General features: G+C 40.2%; 3 protein-coding genes across 8 annotated transcripts; 2 read left to right on the top strand and 1 right to left on the bottom strand.

Annotated features, from left to right (window-relative positions):
* The first annotated feature begins 1,497 nt into the window (after positions 1-1,497).
* Positions 1,498-11,724, top strand: rab34a (RAB34, member RAS oncogene family a). 6 transcript variants are annotated; one of them, XM_026192750.2, is made up of 11 exons: positions 1,498-1,611; positions 5,560-5,656; positions 5,736-5,827; positions 5,914-5,982; positions 6,918-7,019; positions 7,105-7,169; positions 7,277-7,328; positions 7,420-7,501; positions 7,853-7,943; positions 9,303-9,410; positions 9,481-11,724. In XM_026192750.2, the coding sequence occupies exons 2-11, from the start codon at positions 5,582-5,584 to the stop codon at positions 9,546-9,548; spliced, it is 804 nt and encodes a 267-aa protein (XP_026048535.1). In that variant the 5' UTR covers positions 1,498-1,611; positions 5,560-5,581; the 3' UTR covers positions 9,549-11,724. The 6 variants fall into 6 exon arrangements, with proteins under 6 accessions (XP_026048535.1, XP_080145438.1, XP_026048537.1 ...); XM_080289312.1 differs by having other exon boundaries at positions 1,499-1,611; positions 5,917-5,982; XM_080289309.1 differs by lacking the exon at positions 1,498-1,611 and adding an exon at positions 3,424-3,955.
* On the bottom strand, positions 10,096-13,839 carry LOC113036414 (adenine phosphoribosyltransferase). The gene is made up of 5 exons (XM_026192753.2): positions 13,642-13,839; positions 13,401-13,494; positions 13,012-13,158; positions 11,472-11,567; positions 10,096-10,524 (listed from the first exon to the last, which is right to left on the bottom strand). The coding sequence occupies exons 1-5, from the start codon at positions 13,762-13,764 to the stop codon at positions 10,382-10,384; spliced, it is 603 nt and encodes a 200-aa protein (XP_026048538.1). The 5' UTR covers positions 13,765-13,839; the 3' UTR covers positions 10,096-10,381.
* A 6,504-nt stretch (positions 13,840-20,343) lies between these two features.
* Positions 20,344-23,902, top strand: proca1 (protein interacting with cyclin A1). The gene is made up of 4 exons (XM_080288716.1): positions 20,344-21,171; positions 21,257-21,389; positions 21,734-21,868; positions 21,973-23,902. The coding sequence occupies exons 1-4, from the start codon at positions 20,670-20,672 to the stop codon at positions 23,660-23,662; spliced, it is 2,460 nt and encodes an 819-aa protein (XP_080144842.1). The 5' UTR covers positions 20,344-20,669; the 3' UTR covers positions 23,663-23,902.
* Positions 23,903-26,274: the final 2,372 nt, after the last annotated feature.

Genomic DNA, 26,274 nt, shown 5'->3' with positions numbered 1-26,274 from the left:
AAGTGCAGTGACATTTGAAAACCTAACAATAAGTACATTTCATTTTCTATTTCAACTGATGCCAAGAAAGTCCAAACAGACCTGGACAGAGTGTCTGAGCTGTGCTACAGTGCCTTTGCCTCCGTGCCTTTGTGAATAAGGAAGTATAGATATGCCGCAGAGTGGTGCGTAATATAGAGACAAGCATACAGAAAATCCATGCGACCCTGAACACAATAATGTAAAATATATCTTGTATTTAAGCAACAACTGTCTTTTTTTTAGGAACTGTGTATTTTGGATTGTTGAGTGATACCATGAAAATAAAGATTGTATTTAAAATCACAGAGGTGATGACGTGTCATTTTGTCTTTTATTGATGAACAGTCAGTGTGAGTTTAAAGGCTTTCTCTGATTTGTGCCTCCTCGTCTCCTCCGTCCCGGCTGTGACCTGGAAAATGATCTTTGTTGACGGATGTCTCACTTCCTAAATCATGTCTGGGTGAGACGCTTGCCAGACGACCTATAAATAACAAAGGATGCACAGGTATATTCTTTGCAGAAGTGTTTTTACCTTCATCAAAAGGGATTTTTGTGAGAAAACTAGATTCTGTTTTTATGCCCTTATTGAGGCTTTGCACACAGCTTTGATACACAAACTGCCCTTGCCCCTTTTTATTTCATGTTTTCATTTATCTTTGTGAAGCTTTCCTCCTTTCCCAATTTTTATCTGTGTGATTGTCCCACTGTGTTATGCAGTGAATTTATTTAAAAATAACACAGGTCTGAGATGATAAAACAAGCAGTAGTTGTGTCACGTGTCATATTTGATTGACATGCTTTATAAATGCCTGTTGCTTGGTCTCCTCTCCTTGACTGCGGTCAAATTCAGGGTCACGGGAACCTGGAACCTAACTCCAGCAGTCATAGGGCAAGAGGCAGGGTCCACCCAGATTGCTAGACTTTTGCAGGGCTAACACACAAAGACTGGATATATACTGACATTCACACCTAAGATCACTTAACTCATATGTGCTCCTTCACCTGGACCTGCTATAACTCCTCTATAAATAAATGATCCTAAAGGGTGCACTGTAGCAGTGAACATAATTAACACAAACTGCATGAATTTACTTGTATCATTTTGTTATGGGTCATAATCTCCGTTCATTTATTCATTAAGATTTTTAATATATGGATTCTTCCTGCGACAACATGATGAGAAGCAAATCTCACATCTGCATTCACCTGTGGGTTTAACAAAGCTTGAAGCGATTGAAAACGCAGTGTTAATCACGCTGTCGGGTGGCATGTTGCTGTGATTATGGGACGTGATCGGGTAATCTCATTTCCTAAAACAACAACAACAACAAAAAACGATCGTCCAGTGCATCCGATGTCAAAGAAGATAATAAAGGAAGCATTGAAGCGCCTTTCCTTAAAATTTAGAGAATTCCACCAGCTGACACACAGATACTTCCGGTTCACGTCTCCCATTTTTAGAAAGCATCTAAAGCACATTTGACTATTGGCTGATGTGTCTCTTCCTCGGTTCCTCCGCTTGCATCTCCCGGTGGGCGGGACTAACACCGGAGGAAAGGAATCGAGGGTGCACTCTGAATGAGGAAGGGGGTGAGGCTCAAATATGATACACATTTAACAAACACATTGTTCGGTATTACAGTGCCAGTCTGGGCTTTTCCAGGTGAAGCTTACGTGTTGTGGGATACTTGGTGGTTTCTAGTGTTGTAGTATGTGTGTACGTGGTTGTCTAGGTGACCTGTCAAGGGGTGTGGCCGGCAGAGTGAGGAACAGAATCACATAGAAATATGTCAAATAATTGTTTTGTGACCTCCAGAAGATTTTTCTTTGTGTAGGATGTGTTCAGCTGACCCGTGCTGTTGCTCATTATGGATGAGGGAAACGGAGTATGACAGGATAGAAGCAGATGTTACATGAGCTCTAGGCTGATTTCTAACTTCCAGAAATAATAAAGCTATAAAAGGTACAATTCGGTGAATGAATCTAATCAGTGTCATCGTTTTAAAAATAAATCAATGTCTGCTTCCCTTTATGCGACCTAGCGTTGACCTAAACACCACAGCCAGTCCACAGGTTTCTCCACATCTAACCTTTAAATAACAAAAAAAAGTTTTGAATACCTTATACAAAGATATAGATATAGATAGATCAAGATATAGATCCAGTCTCTGATTTGAATGAATGAATCAAGATATTACATTCCAGTTTATCAAATTTCACTTGCTGAACAATGCTTACCTCAGAAAAATATTATCTTGTCATGTTTCTCCATTCTGAGAGGGGACCACATTAATGCTTTTAGCACACAGCACATAGTTTGTGTGCCAACCTGCACAGAATCAATTTTTGTGTTTACTGATATGTGTTGAACTGTTTGAAAACCTTACATGAAACCAAAAAGTAAAACAAAATAAAAACATGTTGAGCACTGCAACCGGAGCTTTATTTACATGTGTACTATGAACATCATAGGGATGAGAAGAATAAAGGGATGTGTTGATAGTGTAAGCGAGCAATGGGATGTCTTTTTTATTATTATTACTGAGCAAACATATCATTGCTGTTGCTGGAAATAATGCATGACTCATTAAAATGAACCCATTTGACAGTAACTAACCTGCCTGTAAAAGTCATCTGTTTACTAACTGAAAGTTTGCTGACATTTTAAAAAATGATTTCTGGTATGTAAACTGTTGTAAAACGATTGTTAGCTTAGAGTCTGTCAAACATAAATCTTATGAATGATATGAAACGATTTTGTGCCAGGAAGATAATTTTTTATCACAAGCTGGAATTGCAATTAATGCAATTAATTTTTGGCTAAGGGACTATTACATTATCCTTAATTTATCCAGGTAAAAATTATGATTGAGATTTTAAAAAAATTCAAGAAAGATATAACCAAGAGGAAAGTAGAAAAAAATGACATAAAAGTTATGTAAGTATATTTCTAGAGATCAAAAAAGACTGGATTGAATATAGAAAACAGTGAGTACAATGATGGAGAATCATAAGGATACTACTTATGATATTAGGCGTTTGTTTATTTTCTGTATAACCTTTCCATACAAATGCTGCCTATTTGCCAATATCAACAAGGATATTAGACACACAAAAATACATAAAAACATCAGCAATAACTTTTTCATCCCTGCCTCATATTTTAATAAGACACGTCGCTGCATCGTAAAGACAAATCTAGTATGTGCAAGTTTGTGTATGTATGTAGGCCTGCACTGCTATATGTGACATAATATAATAACGCAAGCAAGTGATTTATGTCTGTTAGAAATTTAACTACTATTTATTGCGCTTACAACTAGACAGATATTCAAAAGAGTGTTATGGCGCCCTCTGTAGCAGAAGAGTCAGTATTGAAGGACAGGAAGTTATAGTTTTTTTCCTCTGTGGGGAAAAAACTAAGACATTAAAAGTAAGCAATACTCGAGTTACGTGGAATTAGGTGAAAGTGGGTGGTATTATAAAATGGAAATAGAAGATATGTACAGTAGTTTTTGTTTTTGGGCTGTTGTTGTGCATGCAGAAGGATTTCCCGCATTGTGACCTTTAAACATGGTTTCTATTATAGTAAAAAAAAAAATCACATAAGTGTAACAAAGAAAAACAAACAAGCAAAGTTAACAATGTAAGTGACAGAGCCCCTTATACCCGATCATTCCTCTTTCCTCCAGCAGGGGGGCGAGCAGGGAAAAATGTGGGAGGAAAAACTAAATCCAGGGACCTGAGTCAGCAGCTGCAGCGGTGCCAGTCTGCCGATCCCCACAACTTCCGCTCATCCGTTTCATCTTCACACACATTCATAGTTAACAATGGAGCTGAATTGATTTACAGTGAAGAGCGTCTTTGTTAGAGGACGAATACAAGCAGAACAGAGGAGGAAAGAGGACCGAGCGGACCATACGGAGACTCTGAGGTATCCCGTAACATCTCCAAACCCGCTGCTGCTTTTCAGGAGTTAACTCTGAGTAACTCCTGCGGTTTTTCTTCTTCGGGGGTAACTTCAGCGCTCCTCCTTCAACTTGATGCCCAGTCTTCAGGTTTCCGCTATATGTTAGACTATATAAAAACAGCGTTCTTCCTCTTTTCGTGAAGCTCTGATGAACAATAGGATTAAATGTGATCCACGCACTGAGGGGATCAGGGCCGATCACAGTTGTCTGGTTTTACAAACTGTTGCTGTTGTCTACATGGTCGCGTCTATTTCTAGGAAAATAACATTTTAAAGAGGCTGGCTAATTGTGGTACTGTCTATGTCCTGGTAGCCTGGGAAACGAAAACAAACAAACCTGAAAGAAGTTAGAGGAAAAACTGCGTGAGCTGATGTATCCCACATTCAGAAAGCTACGGCTAATTAAGCACTTGTTTTTATTACCTTCTTATCCGAACTTCGGTGCAGACGTGGTCAACAGACAATAAATTGGGGATTTCTAATAATAATCAGCATAATAGTTTTAGTTAACTACAGTTTGTGCTAAAGACTCGAGCCACCTTTGATTTTCTTTATATTTTTCTTCCAAGGTGACTTTTGTTCTTTTTAAGTGGTCTTTCTTAAGCTTTTTCACCCAATTTCAGTCCAGTCCTTTAATTTCACGGGAATATATTTGTGTTTAAGTCACTCTACGCTGACCCATGAATCATTCAAGCACAAAAAGGCACCTAAATCGAGGGATGAACGAGTGTACACATAACAGAAACCTTTTTAGCCCTTTGTTATTAGGATTATTTGTTGCCACTTTGTTAGCTGAATCTATGAAAGTTATCAAAAATAACACAGCTTGACAGACAAAAAATAGCAGCCTTGCACCAACCAGGTGATTCTTAAAGAACTATTAGCTGAAAAGTTGCATATCTCAGGATGGTGTGCCGTGTGTGCTTAAGAAAATCTACGTAGAGCACAACAGAAGTAGAAGTAAGACATTTACGGCAGATGAACCGAATCTGAAAGTCACCTCCTTAAAAAATAAAAATATCAATACCTGAGAGAGATCTGTGGTTCACTAAAGAAATAGTCTCAGTGGAAAGGTGGCTGTCAAAAAGAACTGAACTGAAAATCGGTGACAAGCCAGTGGTGTTGGCGATCATATTAAAGCTGATGGAAATACTAACACAGCAACAGAGATTCATCCACAATGTAGTAACATCTTGAAACGCACAATGGAACACTATAGATCATGGCTTCACCTCTCGAGAGCCTGGATCTCAACATTACTGAAGCAGTGTGGGTTCATGTTGACAAAAGAACAGAGTGAAAGGCAGCCAGCACCCAAAGAAAAGCCTTGAATGCTTCAAGAAGCCTAGAGAACTATTCCTAAAGACTACTTAAAGCATTGACAAGAAAACTTCCCTAAGAGAGTTCAGATTGTTGAAAAATAAAGGCGCTTATGCCAAATATTGACTTTAATGCTGGTTAGAATTTGCCTTGTATACTCGGTCAACTAAACCCGTTTCTGTCTCGGTAGATTTTTCGTTTAACTTGGGTGGCTTTAAAGATAAACAGCAGACTGTCTTTCTGTCCAGCTGCTGTTTTCCTTGAGGCCTCATGTCCGTCCGCATTTCAGCCATGAGCGTCCTTCCTCCTGTTCGACGGGACCGAGTCATCGCTCAGCTCCCTCAGGTAAAATCAGTGACCCCAGTTGCCTGCTTATCTTTCTAGAAAAGTTCACATCTTCACGATCCCGCCCTCCTCTCTTCAGTGTTTCCGAAAAGAGGCAGCCATCCACACTAAAAATGATTTCAACAATAAAGTAAAGACTGCGTGTCAGGAGCAGCGGACCGGCACTGTGGGGTGAGTGCCGCAGTGTGAAGCTGCTGTATGCGATCTGCTTTATGTGGCTCTTATTTACTTGCTGCTGCTTCTCTTATTCTTCTCAGCAGATTTAAAATATCCAAGGTCATCGTGGTGGGGGATCTGGCTGTGGGGAAAACCTGCCTGATTAATAGGTAAACTAAGACACACTCGCTTCATATGTGACTGCAAGGCGAGAGGGAATTTGGGGAAATGAATAACTCAGAGGGAGTTCAAGGAAGCACAATACTTAACCTGTGTTACAATTGCTTTAGGTTTCACGGTAATCAAAAAAGTATGAAGCAGTTGTTAAAAGCATGAAAAAAAGGTAGAAAACATAAAAATGGGGCATCTATTTCCAGCCCTGATATGCTTTACTGTACTTATGCTTTGTAATGGCTGTGTTTGTGACCACAACACCAAAAATAATGCTTGTTAGGAAAGATGATAATCTTTGATGGTTTGTGGTCCCGTCACTTCTGCGCATGAGGAAAACACAAGTTTTGGACCACTTAGAGAGCCTCGCTGCATGCAGTACAACATCTACCACATGTATGGAAGTACACAGTTTGAGACTGTAACGTTTTAAATTGCAGTACAACCGTGTCACGTTTTGTCACTTGTAGTTTATTTTTCTGTAATAAGTTCCTTTATGCGTCTGCCATGATCATACATTAGATACTTTGTTTTATTAACAAATGCAGGCAGTGTCGGTTTTATGATCGGGACCTGGGGATCCAGGCCCACCCAGTAAACTCAATGTGCCCCCACAACTTTGGTCAGACTTTATAAAGGACCCCTCATGTCTCTTTGAAACTAAAAACAGGCCATTTATCAGCGTGTGCAGCTAGTTTCGAAGCGTGAACCTACTGAAAATTGCTAAGCTCCTTTGCCTCTGCAATCTAACACAGGTCTTTTTGCACTTTGTGCTAAATTTCTCTGTGCATGTATGGGTGTAAATAAGCATAGCAATTTTCTGTGTTTTTTCTTGAATGCCCCCCTGTCAGAGTTGGTCACCTGTCCAAATGATGTAGTCTGCTGCCGACCATAAGTGCATATATTTGCAATAGATTTTTTTTTTTTTTTTAAGGTTTTGCAAGGATACCTTTGACAAGAACTACAAAGCAACAATCGGTGTTGACTTTGAGATGGAGCGCTTCGAGGTGCTGGGTGTTCCTTTCAGCCTGCAGCTGTAAGTCTGATCCGGAAAATGTAATGCATTAATACAAAAAAAGTCACTCTGATTATGCTCGTCAGCCGCTCTCTGTGTGTTAAAGGTGGGACACCGCAGGCCAAGAGAGGTTCAAGTGCATTGCTTCTACATACTACAGAGGAGCCCAGGGTAAGTTTCCATCAGTCTCTCCGTTTAAAACACTGTTTCCAAGGAATAAAATATCAGTCGCTTTCCCAGCTGCTAACGCAGTAAAATGATCTCTTCTTCTCTTCCAGTTGTTATAATCGTGTTTGATGTAAATGATATTGCCTCTCTGGGCCATGTAAGGTAAATATATAATATAAGAATAACATTTGTGTGCCTTTATCTCATTGTTGTCCCAGCTGGTGGATTTAATGCAGTCTTTTTCCATCTAAAGGCAGTGGCTCGAAGACGCTTTGAAAGAGAATGACCCCACCGCTGTTCAGCTGTTCCTCGTGGGCACCAAGAAGGACCTCAGCGTACGTCTTTTACTGTTTAAAGTGGACGTGCCTGCGGACATTTCTGTTGTATATACTGGAGTCAAATGTGAATGCTTGGATAGGTGCCAGGAGCACAAAGCATATCCAAGCTCGAACCTCAGGAATGTTTCTCCTCCTTTACTACACCCTAAAGTGGTTGTGACCGAGGTGGAAATCACACACAGGAACGTTTCTAAGACATTATGTATTTAAACAGCCGTACTTAAGCTAGCTCGGTTGCTAGGAAGACATTGTTTTTATGAGTTAGTCAGTAAACATGATACAATAAAATAAACAGTTGTGTTTGTTTTCTTATTGCTAATGTGTTGTATGCTCTGGTTTGTCTCACAGTCACCTGCTCAATATTCCCAGATTGAACAAGATGCCCTCAAACTAGCAAACGAGATCCAAGCTGAGTATTGGGCGGTTTCATCGCTGACAGGTGAGCGTTTGGATTTTAATACAAGTAAAGCGGTTGCCTCCAAAAGGTGTTAGAGATGAAAAATATTTCTATAGCTTCAGCCAGAATAGCTTTTGGTTTTTGTTTACACTGTTCCTCAGGGAAAGACGCTGCAGTCGATTGTTTACATGAAAATATTTTGGTAGTAAATGCAAAGTGTTCAGTTCCAGAGTTACCAAATTTGCACCTAAGTCTGTATTACACTGCTTGAATAACAGCTACTGTAATCTAGAAAGATTAAAAAAATGTGTTTGTTGCTGTTTATTACCAGAAAATATTCAGAGAGAACAAAAGCTTTAGCAGTGGCCAAGTCGAATGCACTGGAAAGCTCAGCATCACTAGAAGGCCTGAAAATCCACAGAAGACAACTAAAGTAGATGCTTTCAAACTTTGTCCTTGTTTATGAAAAACAACTTGACAACATCTAACCAGGTCAAGAACACTCGAGGAGTGTGGGTTCATTTCAAGATGGAACCCACTGATTACTCTCAAGAACAAGAAGTCCAGATTAGATTTTTCCAGAAAACATCCAAAACAGCCTGCAGAGCTCTGAAAAATAATCTTCAGACAGCTGAAATCAAGATAAACTTGTACCAGAATGATGATAAGAGACAGGTATGGAGAAACAGAAACAGCTCATGATTTGAAGTGTGCCACTTCATCCATCAGATACAGAGGCAGTGTTACGGCATGTGCACGTATGATGACGTGGCTGCTGATAGAAGTTGCAGGATGAATTCTGAAGTGTACAGGGCTTTACTCTGTGCTCAGATTCACCCAAACACCTCAGTGCAATTGGATAATGAGCCAAAGCATACTGCAGAAGCAAACCATGAGTTTCTGAGTGGTATGTCCTTCAGTACCAGGAGTCCATCGCCTGATCTGAAGGCAGAGACCCTGAAACGAGCACCAACAGAGGGCGGCAGTAAAAGCCTGGAAGAATGAGATCTATGCTTTCAGTCATAGACTGCAAAGGAAAAACAATCCCTGTATTCAAAGTCATGTTGGTTTGTCAGGTAGCTTTTGATTCTCTGAAAACCAGCAGCTTTGTATAGGTTCACTGTCATTCATGGACAGTTGATGCATAGTTTTTAAAACCACCTAAATAAAAGCTAAAGCTCTGCATTTGACTGTCATTTTGATTGTTTGATTTAAATCCTACGATGCACAGAGACAAAACTACAGAAAAAAATAAAAAGATTTACTTGTCCAAAGCCTATTGAGCTAGCTTTAGTTTCTTTATAGACCTCCAGTGCTTCTCCTTAAGTCTGTTTAAATATAAAGTCCCCCAGCAGTAGTTTTCACACAGGCCCTGACAGATGCTCTCTGTATCTGCTGCAGGGGAAAACGTGAGAGAGTTTTTCTTTCGGGTTGCATCATTAGCGTTTGAGACCAACGTTCTTGCTGAGCTGGAGAAAAGCGGATCAAGGCAAATCGGAGATGTTGTCAGTGAGTATCCAGACAATCCCAAATCACAAAAGTAGTTGTCGCACGCTTTAAAACTAAGCTTTGCTTTCAGGGATTAACAGCAATTCTAACAATCTGTACGCTGCATCGAAGAAGAAACAGTCCAACTGCTGTCAGTAAGGATGGGAGCAGGAGGTTAAAATCGATGGTACGGACTGAAAGCGAGGAGTTTTCTGAGTGGAAAATGACCACGGCTGCCGTCCAGCTCAGCGGGAAGGATTTCTGTGGTCGGGGAGGGAGGAGGGATTCAGATGTTTCCCTTCCTGACATGTTTTAATTTCAGTTTTTCCTGGCCTAGAAAGCTTTTTCCTCCACGGGATGTGTGTGCAGATTCTTGTGGAGTGACACAGGAATTACACACAAAATGTTCCCGTCCTGCCAGAAAGAGTCTCGTTTCACTTAGGGCTTCAATTCAATCTTAAATCTTGTTGCTGCTGTAGTTTATTTTAACAGTCATATTCTGCTCGTGTTGAATTTGTTTTTTTGGCTCTTCTTTTTTTTTCATTGCATTAAAGTGACCAGTTATATTTGTTAGAGGCTAAAAAGAAAATTTGTTCTTGTTTTTATATCTTGTTCATCATCTTCTCCGTTTATCCATCGCACGCTGAGGTCCCAGACCAAAGACTGGGAGCCATATTTGTAATGAAGATACTTGAAAGGTATATTCTTTCTGTTTACAATCAAATTTATCACAGACTTTTATGGTCAGTATCAAAACTAATGTGGTTTTCATATTTTTCATTTTCCCATGGTGAGCTTTACATGTTGTTAGGACATTAAACAATAGAATAGAAATTGTTTCGGTTATTTAAAATAGAATAAATCTAAAAAAAAAAAAAGCCAGCTATTCTATGAGCTCACTGTATTTCTTAAAAAATATATCTATACATTTATTATAAAATTTCTGTGCTTTGCCTTCTTTGCTGAACCTTTAAGGAATCACGTTAACTTGTTCAGTTGTTGAAGCTTTTGAAGGAGTCGAGGTATTTTCCATCAATTTGGCTCTGCAGCTCTTCGGGTATGCAGTGAGAGAATTTGTAGTTTTCCTTAATCCACCTTCCTCCTTCGGTGTTCTCGATAGCCACAGCTGCGACGCCTGCAGAGTGAGATGTTTACATTCAAGTGTTGGGAGTCATTCGGTTATTATATAATACATTACTTTGCAAAAGTCTTGAACAACCCCTTGCTTCTTTATGTTTTGCTTCCAAGCGCACTGACCTCTGTTTTTAAACCAGTCAGTAGTTCTCCAGGCCTTTCTGGAAATCTTTCAAAGTTTTTCTTTGGCTGCTTTGCTTTTGCACCAACACGGTGATTGCCAAAGAGCTATTTGCTGAAAAGTTAGCATATCTTGGACAAGTGTGTCTTTGACCAAACTGGAAAAGTAGGGCACAAAAGAAAAAGTGGTTGATTTAAAAACATTTTAAAGTAGATAAGCAGTATCTGAAAGTGTCCTCAAGTCCTATGTCCTTAAGAAACAGACAAATCCAACAAAGATCTGATGCAGGACTTGAGATGCATCTGGCCCTTCAGATACATCTCCTGTTTACTGAAGCCTCATCAGAAATGGTCTCAGTGGAAGAAACTATTCTTGAGGATGGGAAATTGAGTGAAAAGGCTGAAGAATGCCAAATTATACAAGGATTGGACTGAATATCAGTGGCTAATGCCCTGTGGAAGACGGATCTGGCTTCATTTTTCTTCTTTTTTTTTTGTTGACAAAACAGCGCAGTAAAAGCATACCTAGTTAGAAAAACACAGTTATGGTCGATTATTTCCATAATGTGGGGTCGTATTGACAGAGAACAGAGCAAAATGCAGCCAACATCCACAGAAGAACTTAAATGTTCATCAAAAACCCTAGAAAACTATTCCTGAAGACTACTTTAAGGATTTAGAAGAAACTCAGTTTTTGCCTTTTATCCTTGATTTCCACATTCCAATGAATTTTTGCATCTTTTTTTACATTTTCCTAACAAAATATAAAGAAGGGTAATTCAAGACTTTTGCACAGCACTGTAACTGTTAACTTATTGACTGACAAACCTACAACTGTGGCTCCCAGTTTCTCTACCAGCTGAATGGCAGCCTTCATTGTGCCTCCAGTCTCTATCCACTGGTCCACTAACAACACCCTCGAACCTGCGGCGGGGACACACATGTCGACTGTTAATGTCTCCTTCAGTCTTTCTTCTTTAACTCTTTTTGTTTACGAGGACAAGTATTAAAAGAAAATGGTACATCTTGTGTTTTTGAAAGAAACAAAAACAAATGCTGACAATAAACAGTTATATTTTAATGCATAAGTTTCCCATTAATGTCGTTCTAGGGGCTTCTAGTATTTTGTTTTCAAATCTCAGATTAAGAGAATACTCATTTCCCTAACGTTGTGGATCTCCATTCACCTGTTTATACACAGTCACACCAGACTGTGTTTGTGCTGGAGAGGATGTAGAAAGTAGAAATTGTAGGAATTTGTGAGACTTGATTCTTCTTTAAATGTACGTATTGCAAATTGATGTTCAAAAATGAATCCAGGCTGTCAACAGATTCTGAAGAACCAACATCTGTGGTTTCATGTCCTAAACTGGCCTACGCATGTTATGCAATACCAGATTGCACCAGGAGATGGTGCAGTGACCCAGGCAGGACCTTCAGAAGACATTCCTCTACAGGAAATAAAGCATCTTAGTCAGGTGTTGAGCTACTTGAACAGCTTCAGTGTTTCTTGGCAGTTTTAATGAAGCTTTTCCCTCATTCAGTGTTATGATGAATTCTGACACATTATCCAGAATCTTCCGTCTGTAATATGTGAAGGCCATCGCATGTGGCTCACATCGTTTTTAGCTGTTCAATGATCTGTCATTGTGTCATCCTGCCAGACATCATTCCTGTCAGGAAATGTTTAATCATGCGATGATTTAGGGTAGGGGTGGAGAACTCCAAGCCTCCTGCAGGTTTGAGATGTGTCCATGATCCAACACTGCTGATTGAAATGGCAAAATTACCTCTTCAGCATGTCTTGAAGTTCTCCAGAAGCCTGGTAATGAACTAATCATTTCATTCAGGTGTGTTGACCCAGGGTGAGGTCTAAAACCTGCAGGACACCGGCCCTTGAGGCCTGGAGTTGGACACCCCTGATTTAGGGCATATTTTCATTGATTTACAATGAAACAAACATTCAGGCCTGTGCTATTCTCTGCGTGCTCGTTACACACGTTCGCCCTGTCGTTGAGAATATTGTGAAGGATAACTCATCTGATCACTTTTTCTACGTCTCTCTGGACAAAGGCCTTTACACCAGTTTTATAGTTTTCTGCATTCATCTTTGTTATGACAGCTGGTATTTGTTCAATATCAGTTGCTTCAGCTGACAACAGATGGTGCTGTGCTAGAAGAAAGACAGGGGAGTTTGGAGAAAGAAAGACTGGGCTTTGACAAAATAAATAATTAAATGATTTTGTCATATTTTTAGAAATGTAAGAGCTGAAATCAGTCATTTATCAACCTTCTCATCCACAAACTGCCCAAACATCTTTCTCAGTAAATTATATAACAGGGTTTAAGGGTAAAAAGAAATATTAACCTGGTCTTAGCACATCCAGTCTTACTTCCATAGTCTTTTCCCTGCCTGTGTAGTCTGTGTAGCTTTGGCCTTGGGTGGGGACACATAGGTGACCTGCTTTGCGAACAGCCAGGAAACCTTTTCCAAGAGCGGTGGCAACAGAAGCCCCTGAAAAGACAACATCAGTAACATTCATTCACACCCACAGAGCGAGAAAAGAAGCTTCACATTGCCATGCCATGTGTTAGAGGCAGAGTTTTTCTAAATTTAGTATCTTTGCCTGAAGGGTCAGGTTTCCCGACCTACGTAATGTACACACTGACAACGTCTTAAAATAAAAAATTACTCTTTAGTTTCTCTGAACTCGCCCTGTATTTTACCTCTAAACGTGAAGTTCTTTGCTTTCTTACCAAGAATGAATCCCATCGCATCCATGCCAGCAACCAAGTCAATGTTGTCACTTTGGAAAGGACTGAGAAGGTCTTTGGCACAGTCTGCAAGAGCCTGGATCGAGTGCAAAGAGGGAAAAAAAGCATAAAATGACGAATGTGCACATGATAAGAGAGACTGCATGTGTATTTGTGCAGTTAGAGGTGAGGTTTGTCATGCTCAGCGAATAGTTTTAGCAACATTTCTTTTCTCTCGGCATACCTGGGAGTTGCAGTAAAGTCTGGATGGGTCCAGCCAGGCGAACTCTGGACCTTTTGTGTTTGGAGCCATTAAAGAAAGGTACCATCCTTTATGCCTGTCGCCTGGAACTGCAAACACATCCATTTGGAGAACAGCTCTTGACTGCACTGACAAGAGGCACAAACAGGGGTGAACGGACTGAACTGTGAATGAGAGTCTTCTGTATCAGGTTCCAGGGGGGGTGAATAATGGGTGGGAGCTGGCTGTTAATTATACTGAACTAAGTTACAGTTTCTCTCTGCAGTTTGCACCAGATTTCTTGTTCAAAGTTTACCAGTCATTCATTAAACAGTCTTAGCCTCATCAAACAAAGCCTTATATGAGGTATAAGTCACAAAATAAACACTTATTTTTCCTCTTTCTTTGTATTTTCTTTTAGTACTTTGGGACCATTAAAGACTCACACCAGTGTTTAGCCTGCTTGAGTTTACTTTTATTTGATTTTTGTACTGTGGTTAAATGAAGTCAAATCAAACCTAAAAGTAAGAACAACAAAACATTTAAGATGACGTTGTATCAGTGTCTTTGAGGATGTGAACAGAAAGGTGCAGTCCTTTAACAGATCATCTATCTGCCCTTCCAACCATAAATGCATAATTTAAAACAAACTATTTTTTAATCAGTCAGTCTGAACTTCGCATGTGACGAAACAGAGCAATTGTCACCGTTTTGTTTTTTGAATATGTTCAGTCTCTGCACTAAACACTCCAGTCACCTGACCATAACTGAATACACATCCTATAAAAATCCCTGCCTCATGAATGCCTCAGGTTGTTATTGCAAATACCGCTCAGAGCTGATGTCTTTAGAGGAATCAGTGTCTAAATAAGCTCAGGTTGAGATCACGCTCACTGCAGGAGAAACACGACCCTGGAGCTCGCTGTATTCACAGGATAGTTCCAGTTTTCAGACTGGGAAGCTTCTTACTGTTATTAAATAAACGCATATCTGAAATTTCAAGTTCAAGCTGAGCTCAAGAATGAGCGATGAACTGTCTTTCAGCAGTAACTGCACTTTCCCACAGTCTGGTTTGTGTGCATCTTGAAGCACATGGCTGTGTAGTAAATGTTGCTCTGCAATGATTACATGCTTTATTTCTGACACCATGAATGTGTTCAGATATAAAGGTGTTATGAAGGAAGGAAGGCTCAGGGTTTAAGTAGTCATCATCATGGGCTCATCCGATTAGAATGAGAATAAGCAGTCATCAATCATTCACAGGGTTCTCCTTTTATTCTCAAAATCAAAACCCCAACCAGAACCTCACTTCTGCTGCCCCCCGTGTGGGAGTGAAGAAAGAGTGAGCTGAAAGTGAATGCAGTCCTTATATAACGTGTGACAGGTGAGTGCAATTAAGGACAAGCACCACACCCAATCAAAGGTGAGAGAACTAAACAAGGTGCATCTGGTGAAGTGAGTGGGTGTGCTGGGATGTGCTAAAAGGTGGGTCTTTACAACAGCCGCCCCCATATTTCTAGTGAGAAATATGTTGATATGATCAGAACCAGATCTCACACTGAACTCTGTCGTAATGATCATGGATTTATTCATTTAGCTCCATGTTAGTGCTAAATGCTCTGCTTACTGTATTTTCACCAGCTACTATGACTTTCTGTCTGTCTGCCATTTGGTGCTGGACAGGTAGAATACATTGATTTTAGCATCTGAAGGCTGTCTGCTAATGCACCTGAATAAATTTCATTTGCTTTCAAGGTCAATGGTAATTTAATGATGCAATTCAGCCATCTAGTACTTGCTGGCTGTCTTGCCAAGATTTACTGTTAGGCTCCCAAATCCAATCCTGGGCTGTGTAAGGAAAAAACGTTTAAGGGGTAAAAGTTTTAAGTCATGAAATTTTTCTATAATCAGTTCTGTCTGTGTCATAGTTATGACATAAGTGTCACTGTGACTTCTGCATATTTTACAGTTTGAATTCTATTTCCAACCAGAAAAAAGATCTGAATCTCTTTCACAGCTCTTGTTTCTTACTCACAGAGTTCTTTTATTACTGTAGAACAAAACATCCATCAGGACGTTCCTTCAACCCTTGTTTACACTCATGGGCAGAAAACCCAGATTAGACTTTGCTAGAAAACACTTAAAAAGGAGCTGCTGCTTTGAGAAGATAACAGAAAGATTCCCACTGGCTTGGAAAAACATGCAGAAGATGTGAAGTTTCCACAAATATGCCAAGAAAGGTAGAGATAGTGCGGCAGCATGACTCAAATAATAGTACCCAGCAGCTGTTGGTGACATGAGGCCCAACCATAGATATGAAGTGTAGAGATATTAGATATCAGAATTACCAATTTACATGATTCATGTTTAGTTTATAGATTCCAATCTGTAGGGTTTCCTTTTGCACTACTGTTAATTTTAATAATCATTTCACTTTATTTCTACTTGTTTTATTGTTTTGTTTTTTAAATAATTTTTACTAGTCCACTGTCAAATGCAATGTCTATTAATATGCTGTCTAAATAAAGTTTTACTTGTGTGACAACCCACTGCACCCTGCCTTCCTTTTGGCCTACTTGTGTCTTGTTTGCAGGCGCTGGAGAGGCTGAGTTCCTGTTCACAATTAGTGACACTGGCAACATGGGCTCAGTGTGCCAGGACTGCACAAAAAGCCATTAGAACCCAGATATGCATCAGCTCATTTCCCTGAGACACCCTGTTGGACTGTGGTTGCTTTTAGTTGGGTTCTTGCATTTAACAACATTACATACACCATTTTTCCACCTATGGACTCCACACCACTCTACACCACTGATGGTACTGACTACACACACACCCATTTGTGCAAAGTTTCTTTTTTCTGTTTTATTTACTTAAAATAAAATAGTTTGGATGGCATCCCTATGCATCTCTGTTTTTTTTTGTCGTGCGTGCAGCCTGGTTTGTCACACTTGCTAACTTAAATGTTCCATGCTGCCCTTTTTCATTTTTTTATAATTTAATATTTGTTCAATATCAGTACTGCTAATTATGTTATAGAATTTTATTATGATGACAATATTAATCTTTGCTTTATATTTTATCATCCTCTTCATGAATATTGCATATTTCATTTGTTTATTTTTTTTCCATTTTGTTTTTATACATGCCATGGTTTTTAGCTTTTATTTTTCTGTTTTCTCCTTTAAAAAAAAGAAAAAAAAATCTGCACTTTATTCCCACTTTTTAAAAACAGTCCCTACTGGGTTTTTTTTTCTTTTTTGGGGTGGGGGGTGGGGGGGGGTATTGGTTAATTTAAGTTAATGCAAAATTTTTGTCAAAACCTGTAATTTAACAGTAATGGTCTGCATTTTACTCACATCTGCATTGCTTCATTTCAAATCCATATTGGTATTGAGAGTTATGAAAACGAACAAATACCTGTGGGCATGACTGTAGTTATATGTCGCCACCAGTCTATCGGGAAACCTAAAAAATATGAGAAAACACCTACACTTTGTTTATTTATTTATTTTCCCAGCTCTGCAACACACAGAGAGTCTGAATGAGCTGTTCTGGTTTGCAGCCTGCTGCAGCAGCAAAAGCAGAGAAATACCAGCCTCAGCTTGCATCGTCATTGCTGTCCACAGCTACCTTTCATTTTATTATTATTATTAACCTTTATTTAACCAGGAAGATCCCATTGAGATTAAAAACCTATTTTTCAAGGGAGACCTGGCCAAGATAGGCAGCAGCAGATGTCTCACAGTTACAGAAATTACTCAAACACAGGCAGCAACAACACACATGCAACAATAAGTGAAAGAATACAAATAAAATAAAATAAAATTAAAAAAAAAAAAAGTCAGTTAAAATGACAATCAATCCAATTGAAACAGTTGCATGTTATGGACTTGGCCTCAAGGATTCGTAGTTTAGATTTAAAAGCACTTAATGAAATTAATTCAGTCATTTTCCATTCCTTCTGCAGTTTGTTCCAAGCCGAGGGTGCTAAATGGACAAAAGCTCTTTTACCAAGTTCAGTTCGGGCAAATGGAACAGAAAGCAACAAGTAGCCATGCGGACGAAGAGAATACCGACCAGCATGTTTCATTACAAGCAGGGAACATATATAAGAAGGCAGCAACCCAAGTATTGCCTTATATATAAAACTGTATAAATGAGAGTTCCTCTGACTTACCAAAGCAGGCCATCCTACCTGAGAGTATAACTCACAGTGGTGAGTCTGAAATTTACAGTTAGTGATGAACCTCAGAGAAGCATGAAACACAGAATCAACCATTCGAAGACATTGAGCAGAAGCATTCATATATAGAATATCACCATAATCCAGCACAGGCAAGAATGTTGCAGCAACAAGCCGCTTCTTTGTATTAAAAGAGAAACACAACTTATTTTGAAAATAAAATCTCAGTTTTAACTTCAGGTTTTTCACAAGATTCTCTACATGTGGTTTGAAGGTAAGCGAGTCATCAATTAAGATTCCCAGATATTTATAGGTGTGAACCAACTCTATTTTATTACCTTCAAGAGTGGTTACTGATGGGATTGTTTGGGCTCGTCTCCTTGATTTAGAAAACAACATGAGCTTTGTTTTGTCATTTCTATTTCCTGTTTATCACTACTATATATAAATATATATTCTAACATTGGTGTAACTGCACTTATTCTTATCTTCGGGAGACACTGCTGGTCTGCAGATGATCTGTCTGTGGCTGTCAGTAAGTGGAGTGTAACTTATCAATATGTTTCATCCAGACTCACCTTGTTACTTGACTCTACATGAACGCACAGTGAACAGCGGGACTATTAGGCTCTTTATTTTTCCCAAACCCCTCCTGCAGCGACAACATTAATTCATGAGAACACCCCCGCCCCACTCAACACTTGGTCGAATGTTGCCTCTGGTGATTTTACATCACTTCTCTCCACCTTCCAGAAATCCGATTTCAGTGCCTTGAGTGGGCTGGATCTCCGCCTCTAGAGCTCAGAGTAAGACCAGCCATGTGATATAACACTGGGCTGATTAGAAACTTGCCCTGCCAAACATTTTTCCCTCCCCGTGAGGAAAACTCAGTTGTAGAAATATGCTGTGCATCATTCTCTTAGTTTGGGAAAATATTAGGAGGGTTTTTGTTGATATCAGACATGAATAAACAATAATTTCACATATGAAATTTGTTCCCATATTGAGGTGATCACATAATGTGAATAAGCAGTGCAACTACTGATATATTATTAGTCAAATGAAAGTTTTTACTCACCTGTCAAATATACTATATCATATTGTGTGAAGGATTATAAGATATATGACTAAATTCTTGAACCACAAAAAATTGAATACTGTATTAAAGTGGAAATATCAGGGAAAAATACCCATTTCCTCTTTTGTCCCAAATTTAAAAGTAACTCTAATTATGTTATTCATTGCTTTCCTGTCACACATACTTTATCCTGTTATAATGACTGAGGCTCACATTAAATATGGCTAAAGCTTCACGTAATGAGTTAGAACAATCTGGTAGGTGCTGGTAGGAATACAAGGCTGTAAAAGTTCAGTTAAGTCATATGATGTCAGAACACTGAAACTCTTAAAAATAAGTAATACAATTGGACAGAAATGGACTGGAAGCCAGGAGCTGCACAGGTGTGATTTGATCATGATGTATCTTTCCTGCAGCTTCAGCATTTTGCACAGCCTGCAGGGGAAAAAATAACAGCTGATCAGAGTCAACAAAGTGACAGCAGTCTAATTGAGGGGTAATAGAGGCATGAATTACTCTACTAGTCATGTGAAGGGGCTTGTGTTTATCACTTAGAGGACAGCATATGCACAGGTAACCCCAATCAGCCAAAGGCTCAGCTTTCAGACTGCTCTAAACACAGTTTCAAACTATTTGTTTCAGATCTTGGCTCTGTATGATGGAGAAGGAGAAGAGATACCCTTAATGTCAGTAATGGTTTGATATAAGCTAAGATTGTTCTTCTAAGATGGTGTTTGGCTTGAGGGGCAACTCCTTGGATTAAGATAATAAGGATTATTTTGGATGTTCAATCATGCAAAGCTATAGTAAGATCAAGGAACAGAAACATGGAGCTGGGATGGAAAATAGTGGGTTTATTTTTTAAGGAAAACTGGCATCTTACATTATTATAGTGAATCCAGACTGTGCTACAGTACACACGTACTTCTTTGATAATCTGCTCTTGGGGGAATGTAATTTTTAATTTTTGTTTTGTTTTTGTAGTTCTTCATTACTGGAGAAAAAAATACAAAAGCTTCTTGAAGTTCTACATTTGGGTTCATTTGAATGATTGGCAACTCGTGTCAGCTTCTTGGGATAACTGGAAGCCAAGCAGTCATCTGATACCTCCATTATTTCAATGAGTTTTTTTTCTTTTCTGTGTCGGCCGTCAGACTCTGGGGCCCTTCAGTCACCCGGTGCAGAATGCGTGCGACAGAGGCAACCTTTTTCCACATTCCTGCGTAAATGAGTTTTGTCCCTACACTGTAATTTAGGTCATCACCAAATCAGCGCTTGTTTTGTGGTATTTGAATAATGTCCAGTGTGCTTGGTCGGCACAGTCACCCCATGCCTGTTACCATGGGAAGCGGGCGTGAGCTAGAACCGCCTCCATGCATTTTCCCAAAGTCCTATATCTCAGCCTTCTAGGGTGGTGCTGAGCGGGGAGGGGTGGGAGGTTACTTGCAGTCATCTCTTTCTCTGCAGCTAGAGGTGCAGGTTTACGCGCCGCACACCCACTAATTAACCCTCCGTGGGTTAAGTGAGATGATTAAGGTGGTGAGGGGCGCAGGGTGGGGTGATACCTGTTCACTGTGTCTAACAGATAGAGCTACTCTGCCAGGGCTACAGAGGTTAATCCTGCTGACTCCTCCCAGTCATTCATCGTAGCAATAATCGTACCACTTTAGGTTCGCCTTAAAACTGGGTGGGCTGCTCGAGAGCGCCGGGAAATCGCGAGGAGCTGTCTCCGTTACGCGTGGTGCTGAAAGTGCCACTCGCCGCATCATGTGGTCGGTCTTCTTCGTATTTTTGTCTTATCTGGACACAAACGTCGTCAATGGCGACCTCCTGAGTGGCGCTTTGGATGCAGAAAAGGAGGGCAAAGAAATGTTCTCCACGCTCAACGGCACCGTGTGCGCAAAAATGTCCACGGTGGGGGAGAATTTCCTCTACCAGGTGTCAGACGGAGCCGAGGTGGTGGGCTCAGTAGTCAGTCCAGCCGGGAAACTATTGAACTGCTCCGTGATAGTGGAACAGATGCAGGTGAAATCTTTCATGCACGAGTGCAGGTTGGTGCTGAAGAGACGGAGTGGCGGGCGGCAGGTGGAGGCGAGTTTTGCGCGCATGGATGAAGCCAAGCTGATGTGCAGGAAGTTTAAGAAGAGGGTGGAAGAGGAGGATTCGACTGTGCAGGTGCAGGTTCTGAAGAGATCCAAGAGAGGCTTTACTTATCCGGGGACCCTGTGGTGCGGAGCCGGGAACATGGCTGATAGCTATGACCAGCTGGGTAGGTTGAAAAGTTTTTATTCAAGGTGTCTGACTCCCGAGTGCAATACCTGAAATATATAATGACGCCGACCTCTCTTTTACAGGAGAGTTTGCAGGCACTGACAACTGCTGTCGTATTCACGACCACTGCCCTCATGTCATCCACGCCTTCTCCTCAAACTACGGTTACACCAATTTCAAGTGGCACTCCATCTGTCACTGTGACTGCGATAATGCGTGAGTAAAAGCTTTATTTCAGTGATGCTCTTCTTCATTTCAGCAATAAAGAAGAAAAACTGGAGAGTGCAACTTAATAAGGAGCAGTTAACACATTAAATGTTTGGCAGGTCTGTATGTAGAATAGCTGATAAATTATGTTGCCAGATGTTAATATTACTCTATTGACTGTTAGTTTAAGGCATTATGGTCTCTTAAACTAAAACCTTCCTGGCTAATTTTAGATAGTAATGCCAGCCCAGTAGATACATTGCTGTATTAACAATATATAGTACTGGCTGGTCATTTAGTCAGTTGTAGTTCTCTTATAGAGAACTCAAATCATCCCTTTACTCTCTCTGCAGGTTGAAAGACTGTTTGAGGAAAGTCAACGATACATCTTCCCGAGTTGTTGGTCAGGCATTTTTTAATGTCATCGGTGTCCCTTGCTTTGAGTTTGCTTATGAAGAGCAGTGTGTAGAGCGGCACTGGTATGGTCTGTAAGTATTCGTGTAAACCTTTAAGTAGATTTTAAACATACTGAGCCATTTTACTTTCGTAATACGTGACACATTGCCTCCCCTCTCTGTTTTCTCTCTCATAGGTGCAAACGATACAAGAAGCTCCCCATTGCTGTGATGAGAGAGGCGGTGCCGTATGACTTTGGAGGCATTGACATCATTGATGAGCTGACAGTAGCTCCTCCCAAGTCAAAAGGTTCTAAGAAAAGCAATGAAGAAGAGAAACTGGAGAGTGCAACTCAGTCTACGATGTTGGGTCCCGAGGAGCCGTCGCTCAGAAACGTTGTCACCGCCGCCGAGGATTTCCTCAAGGTTCTCGCTACTGTCTCCACGTCGCAAAGCTCCAGTACCAACTCTGATAAGGTAGAGGAGCAAAGTTCAGAGAAGAAGAAGAGGAAGAACACAGGGAAGAAAAAGAAAACCAACAAAAAGAAAAAAGGAAAAGGAAATGGGAGGAAGAGAAAAGTGAAAACAGAGGCAGGTGTGAAAGCAGAGGAAGGGGCTGCTGTTTCACCCTCTGGCAGCAAAGCAGAAGTCAAGCCTATGAGTAACTTCATCAATGAGTCACAAAGATATGATCAGTCGAGCAGGAGCACAAAAAGAGTTGATGAGAGCGAATTTGAGCTCAGAGGAAAAGACGAACCCCCTAATGAAGTCATGAAAGATGAACCAGCCTTGGATAAGGAGACGGTTTCCATTACATCACCTGCAACAGTCCAGAAAAGGCCGGCAGGGTCGATCACTGCTGTGCTGACAGAAGAAGTCACTCCCTCAATAAGCACTACTGTTCCACATAAAGCTAAAACAAGAAGGCAAAGAAAGGAGAAGAGAAAGAAGAGCAAAGAAACAACTCTTCTTTCTTCTCCCAAAGATCTTGTAGCAAACAAAACAGAAAACTTAAGCCTTGTCCCCACCATCATTACCATAACCCCACCAGCGCAGCCTGAGCAACAAAACTTTGGGAGCGACACTGAAAAGCGACCTGTTGTCCGCATTGCCAATGCCCCCATTGTTATCTCCAAAGTCAAAAGGAACAGGTCAAAGGACAAAACAGACACAGAGGGGAGAAAGAAAAGGAGGAAAGGCAGCTCTGCTTCCCCCATTGTTCCTGTTGCCCTGCAAAATTCCTCTCTGGACAATCTGAAAGTGATCCCTCTCACTGGGGTTCACACCACACCGTCGATCCCCACCGCAGACTACCAGCTTTCCCACAGGCTGGATGTTTACACAGGAAGGGTCAAAGTTACAGCTTTGAACACTTCCTTTAGTATTTTGAAAAGGCAACGGTCGAAAGAAAGAGGGCTGAGAAACAACAAGAGGAAAGCCAGTGTGCCTTCTTCATTGGAAATCCCACGTTCTCACAAGTTTGAAAATGTGCTCCCTATTCTCACTCGTGTTCCTCTCAACAGCCATGAAACCACTGCTGCAGAAGAAGAAACACAAACTCAGAGTGAATGGAGGCTTTTTGCCACAGCTGCGCCCACTGTCGACACAAAACAGCAGCGGCAAGCTGCCAGACAGCAGAGAAAACCAAGAAAGAAAGCTGCAGCTCTCAGTGATGCATTTTCTGATGCTAAACAAACTGAACCAGTCACATTTTTAAGCATGCCATTCAAAGCTGCCACTACAGCAGAGCTTAGATCTAAAAACCCCTTTGCTACCACCTTAGCACCACCTGACATGAGTCCACTTCAGTTATCTATTGAGAGAGCTAAAGCACAATTCACCAGGAAGAAGAAAAGGAAAATGAGACTGTCTAACCAACAACAATGAGCCGTGTTTTTCAGGCACAGCAGGATAGATGGAGAAACACACAAACACAGCTTTAATTACTTAGATTAGCTCCTGATGACCAGACATGCTTTACAGTTAGAATATTTACATATCACAGTAAACTGTTTTCTGGCTTTAATTGCTGGAATCGACATAATCATATTTAATTGTAATATGAGAATCAAGTTTTGCAATAATTTACCCTGCATGTCAATAATAAAATTATTGGTTGATTATGAATGTGTGGCAGTGTTTCGCTTTATTTATTCAATAAATAAAATATTAAATAACAGTATTCTATTTTAACATAAAATAATAATTCAAGATGTTTTCTAGCAAAAGCATCTTCCAGCAGCCACTTTCCATCCTGTCAGGGAATACAACAGTACATCTCCCTAGCAATTAGTGGTTGCCAAGCAGTTGCCAACTGGTCTTCAGGACAGTATGAAAAGGCTCTAAAGCAACTTTGTTCTGTCTGGCATCCCCCTGTCCTTTGTGCTTACAGTTAACGCTTTGCCCCTAAAATGAGTATATTTGGGATATACACTCTACACTGTGATATCAAAAAGGGATAAAAGTAGTGTTTAATACAAGCATCTACCAGTGTAAACGTATGTATGTCTGACAGCAAAATTAGTAAAGATGTAACAGAAGCTACCAACTTCAATGAGAAGCTAGCACCAGTGAATGTTAGCTTAAAACCACAACTTAGAATATAATACGCACGGATTAAATTTATTCAAATCTGATGTGCTATTTGGTGAGATTTAGTTTAGCTGCTCAGAGGATATGATTACCACTGACTGTACAAAACTAATGGATTACAGTCGACCTCCGATATTTGTGGGGGTTAGGGACCACAACCGCCTGCAAATAGCTGAGATCTGCAAATACTTGAAATCCCATCTAAAACGTTTATAACTGGTTATTTTAATAGCTCAAACACCAAATATACTATCACCCTAATGAAAATAATTACTTTAGATATGCTTTCTATGCTTTCCAAAAAATCAGTGAATAGGCAAATTTTCCACAAATAATTTTATTCGTTCCACAGAAAAATCTGGGAGTAGGTGATTCTGCAGATACCGAACCACGAAGAGGTGGAGGTCGACCGTACTGCCCTTGGACAACACCAGGCGATACTAAGCTAACAAGCTAACAGGCTGCTAGCCATACCATCTCATTTAACCTTAGGAGAATGGTAGAAAACTGCAGCTCTAACTCCCAAAGAAACAAAGCAATGTGAATGCTCCACATGGCAAAAAAACAATTTTTCAAACTTTGTAAAAATGATATAAATTTTAATAACATACCAAGAGCTATTCTTATCTAGCTAATAAAATAATATAATCTTCATTTTGTAATTTTGCATGCACATCTTATCTCAGCTGGAGACATTTAATCAGAAGGAGAAAGCTGAAAGGCTTAAGGTTGACCTTCTTAACCTGACTCTCCTGAGTTTCTTCTGGGTCAGAAATAGCCTTTAAGGCAGTGGTCCCCAACCGTTTTTGCACCATGGATCGGTTTATGTCGGACAATATTTTCACGGCCTTTAAGGTGTCACGGATAAATACAACAAAATAAAACCAGTATGGGTACAAAAAAAAAGAAGATTTATTCATAACACATGGGAAAAGACCCAGGGAAACCGAGTTAACGATAACTATTTTAAAAAGTAACGCTAAAAACCCGATAAAAACCCTGAAAACCATGAATTTCACACCCGAGCTTGAACTCTCGCGGCCCGGTACCAAACAACTCAAGTATTATACTATCGCCCATCCTGTTCATGGCCCTGGGGTCCTGGACCGCTTCTTTAAGGGGTGGCTGAACCATGTATGGTTAGCATACTGAACTGGGAGTAGGTTTCGACAGAAACGTGCATTTTCCTGTTAGCTGAACATTTGATAGTTGTATGTTGTCAGGGGGATGGGGTGAAAATTCCTCAGTGCAGAAAAATCCCTGCTTTTCTTTCCATACTGCAAAAAAATCTGTCAAGAAGAAGCTTAATATATACATGCATGCTCTTTTCTCCAAGGTGACTGAGGACTTTGGTCAAGCTGCCTCCCCATGTGTGGTTGAAGGCAGGGTCACATTCTCAACACTGATTAGAACCTCATTATTTTCACCTCTTACCATTGAGGGTTGTAGAGGCAAATCCTACAGATCAGCTGACCGTCACATGCTTGCATAAGAGGACTTTATCTGGATGGTTCTGGACATGCAACATATTTCCAAATTAGCCCTCAATCACTCAATCATTTAAAATGTGCTCTTAGAAGAAGAATATTCACGAACAATATGGACATCTACATATCTTGCAAACAGTGGGAGTGATGTAAAAGTGCAGATTTTTATGCTACAGCTCAAGTTCCCAGGACTTTTTGGAAGCCATCCAAATATTCAAAGGAGCTTTCAGATGCAGTCCACAGTTGAAATGGGAAGAGCGACTAACACAGTTGGATGTGTGATAAAGCCATTTCTCACAGCGGGGGAAGAAAAAGTAGCAGGAATTTTCCAGTTCATCAAGTTTATGAGTTTTTTGGGTTTATGTTCGTATTTCAAAATGCATTACAGGTTGTTACTTGCACGTACAGATTAAAAAAATA

This window comes from Astatotilapia calliptera, chromosome 14 (assembly GCF_964374335.1).
Source record: "Astatotilapia calliptera chromosome 14, fAstCal68.1, whole genome shotgun sequence".
NCBI lineage: Eukaryota > Metazoa > Chordata > Actinopteri > Cichliformes > Cichlidae > Astatotilapia > Astatotilapia calliptera.
The sequence above is the reverse complement of the archived record's forward strand: the minus strand, read 5'-3'. Positions and strand labels throughout refer to the sequence as shown.

What these genes read in the sequence shown, in the direction of transcription:
- rab34a (XM_026192750.2), top strand. Translation starts at nt 5,582, where the DNA reads ATGTCCGTCCGCATTTCAGCCATGAGCGTCCTTCCTCCTGTTCGACGG. An exon ending in TCATCGCTCAGCTCCCTCAG is followed by an intron (nt 5,657 to 5,735) that starts GTAAAATCAGTG and finishes TCCTCTCTTCAG; the next exon opens with TGTTTCCGAAAAGAGGCAGC. An exon ending in ATACTACAGAGGAGCCCAGG is followed by an intron (nt 7,170 to 7,276) that starts GTAAGTTTCCAT and finishes CTTCTCTTCCAG; the next exon opens with TTGTTATAATCGTGTTTGAT.
- LOC113036414 (XM_026192753.2), bottom strand. Translation starts at nt 13,764, where the DNA reads ATGGATGTGTTTGCAGTTCCAGGCGACAGGCATAAAGGATGGTACCTT. An exon ending in GACTTTACTGCAACTCCCAG is followed by an intron (nt 13,495 to 13,641) that starts GTATGCCGAGAG and finishes CACTCGATCCAG; the next exon opens with GCTCTTGCAGACTGTGCCAA. An exon ending in ACTGGGAGCCACAGTTGTAG is followed by an intron (nt 10,525 to 11,471) that starts GTTTGTCAGTCA and finishes CTCACTCTGCAG; the next exon opens with GCGTCGCAGCTGTGGCTATC.
- proca1 (XM_080288716.1), top strand. Translation starts at nt 20,670, where the DNA reads ATGTGGTCGGTCTTCTTCGTATTTTTGTCTTATCTGGACACAAACGTC. An exon ending in CACTGTGACTGCGATAATGC is followed by an intron (nt 21,390 to 21,733) that starts GTGAGTAAAAGC and finishes CTCTCTCTGCAG; the next exon opens with GTTGAAAGACTGTTTGAGGA. An exon ending in GAGCGGCACTGGTATGGTCT is followed by an intron (nt 21,869 to 21,972) that starts GTAAGTATTCGT and finishes TCTCTCTCATAG; the next exon opens with GTGCAAACGATACAAGAAGC.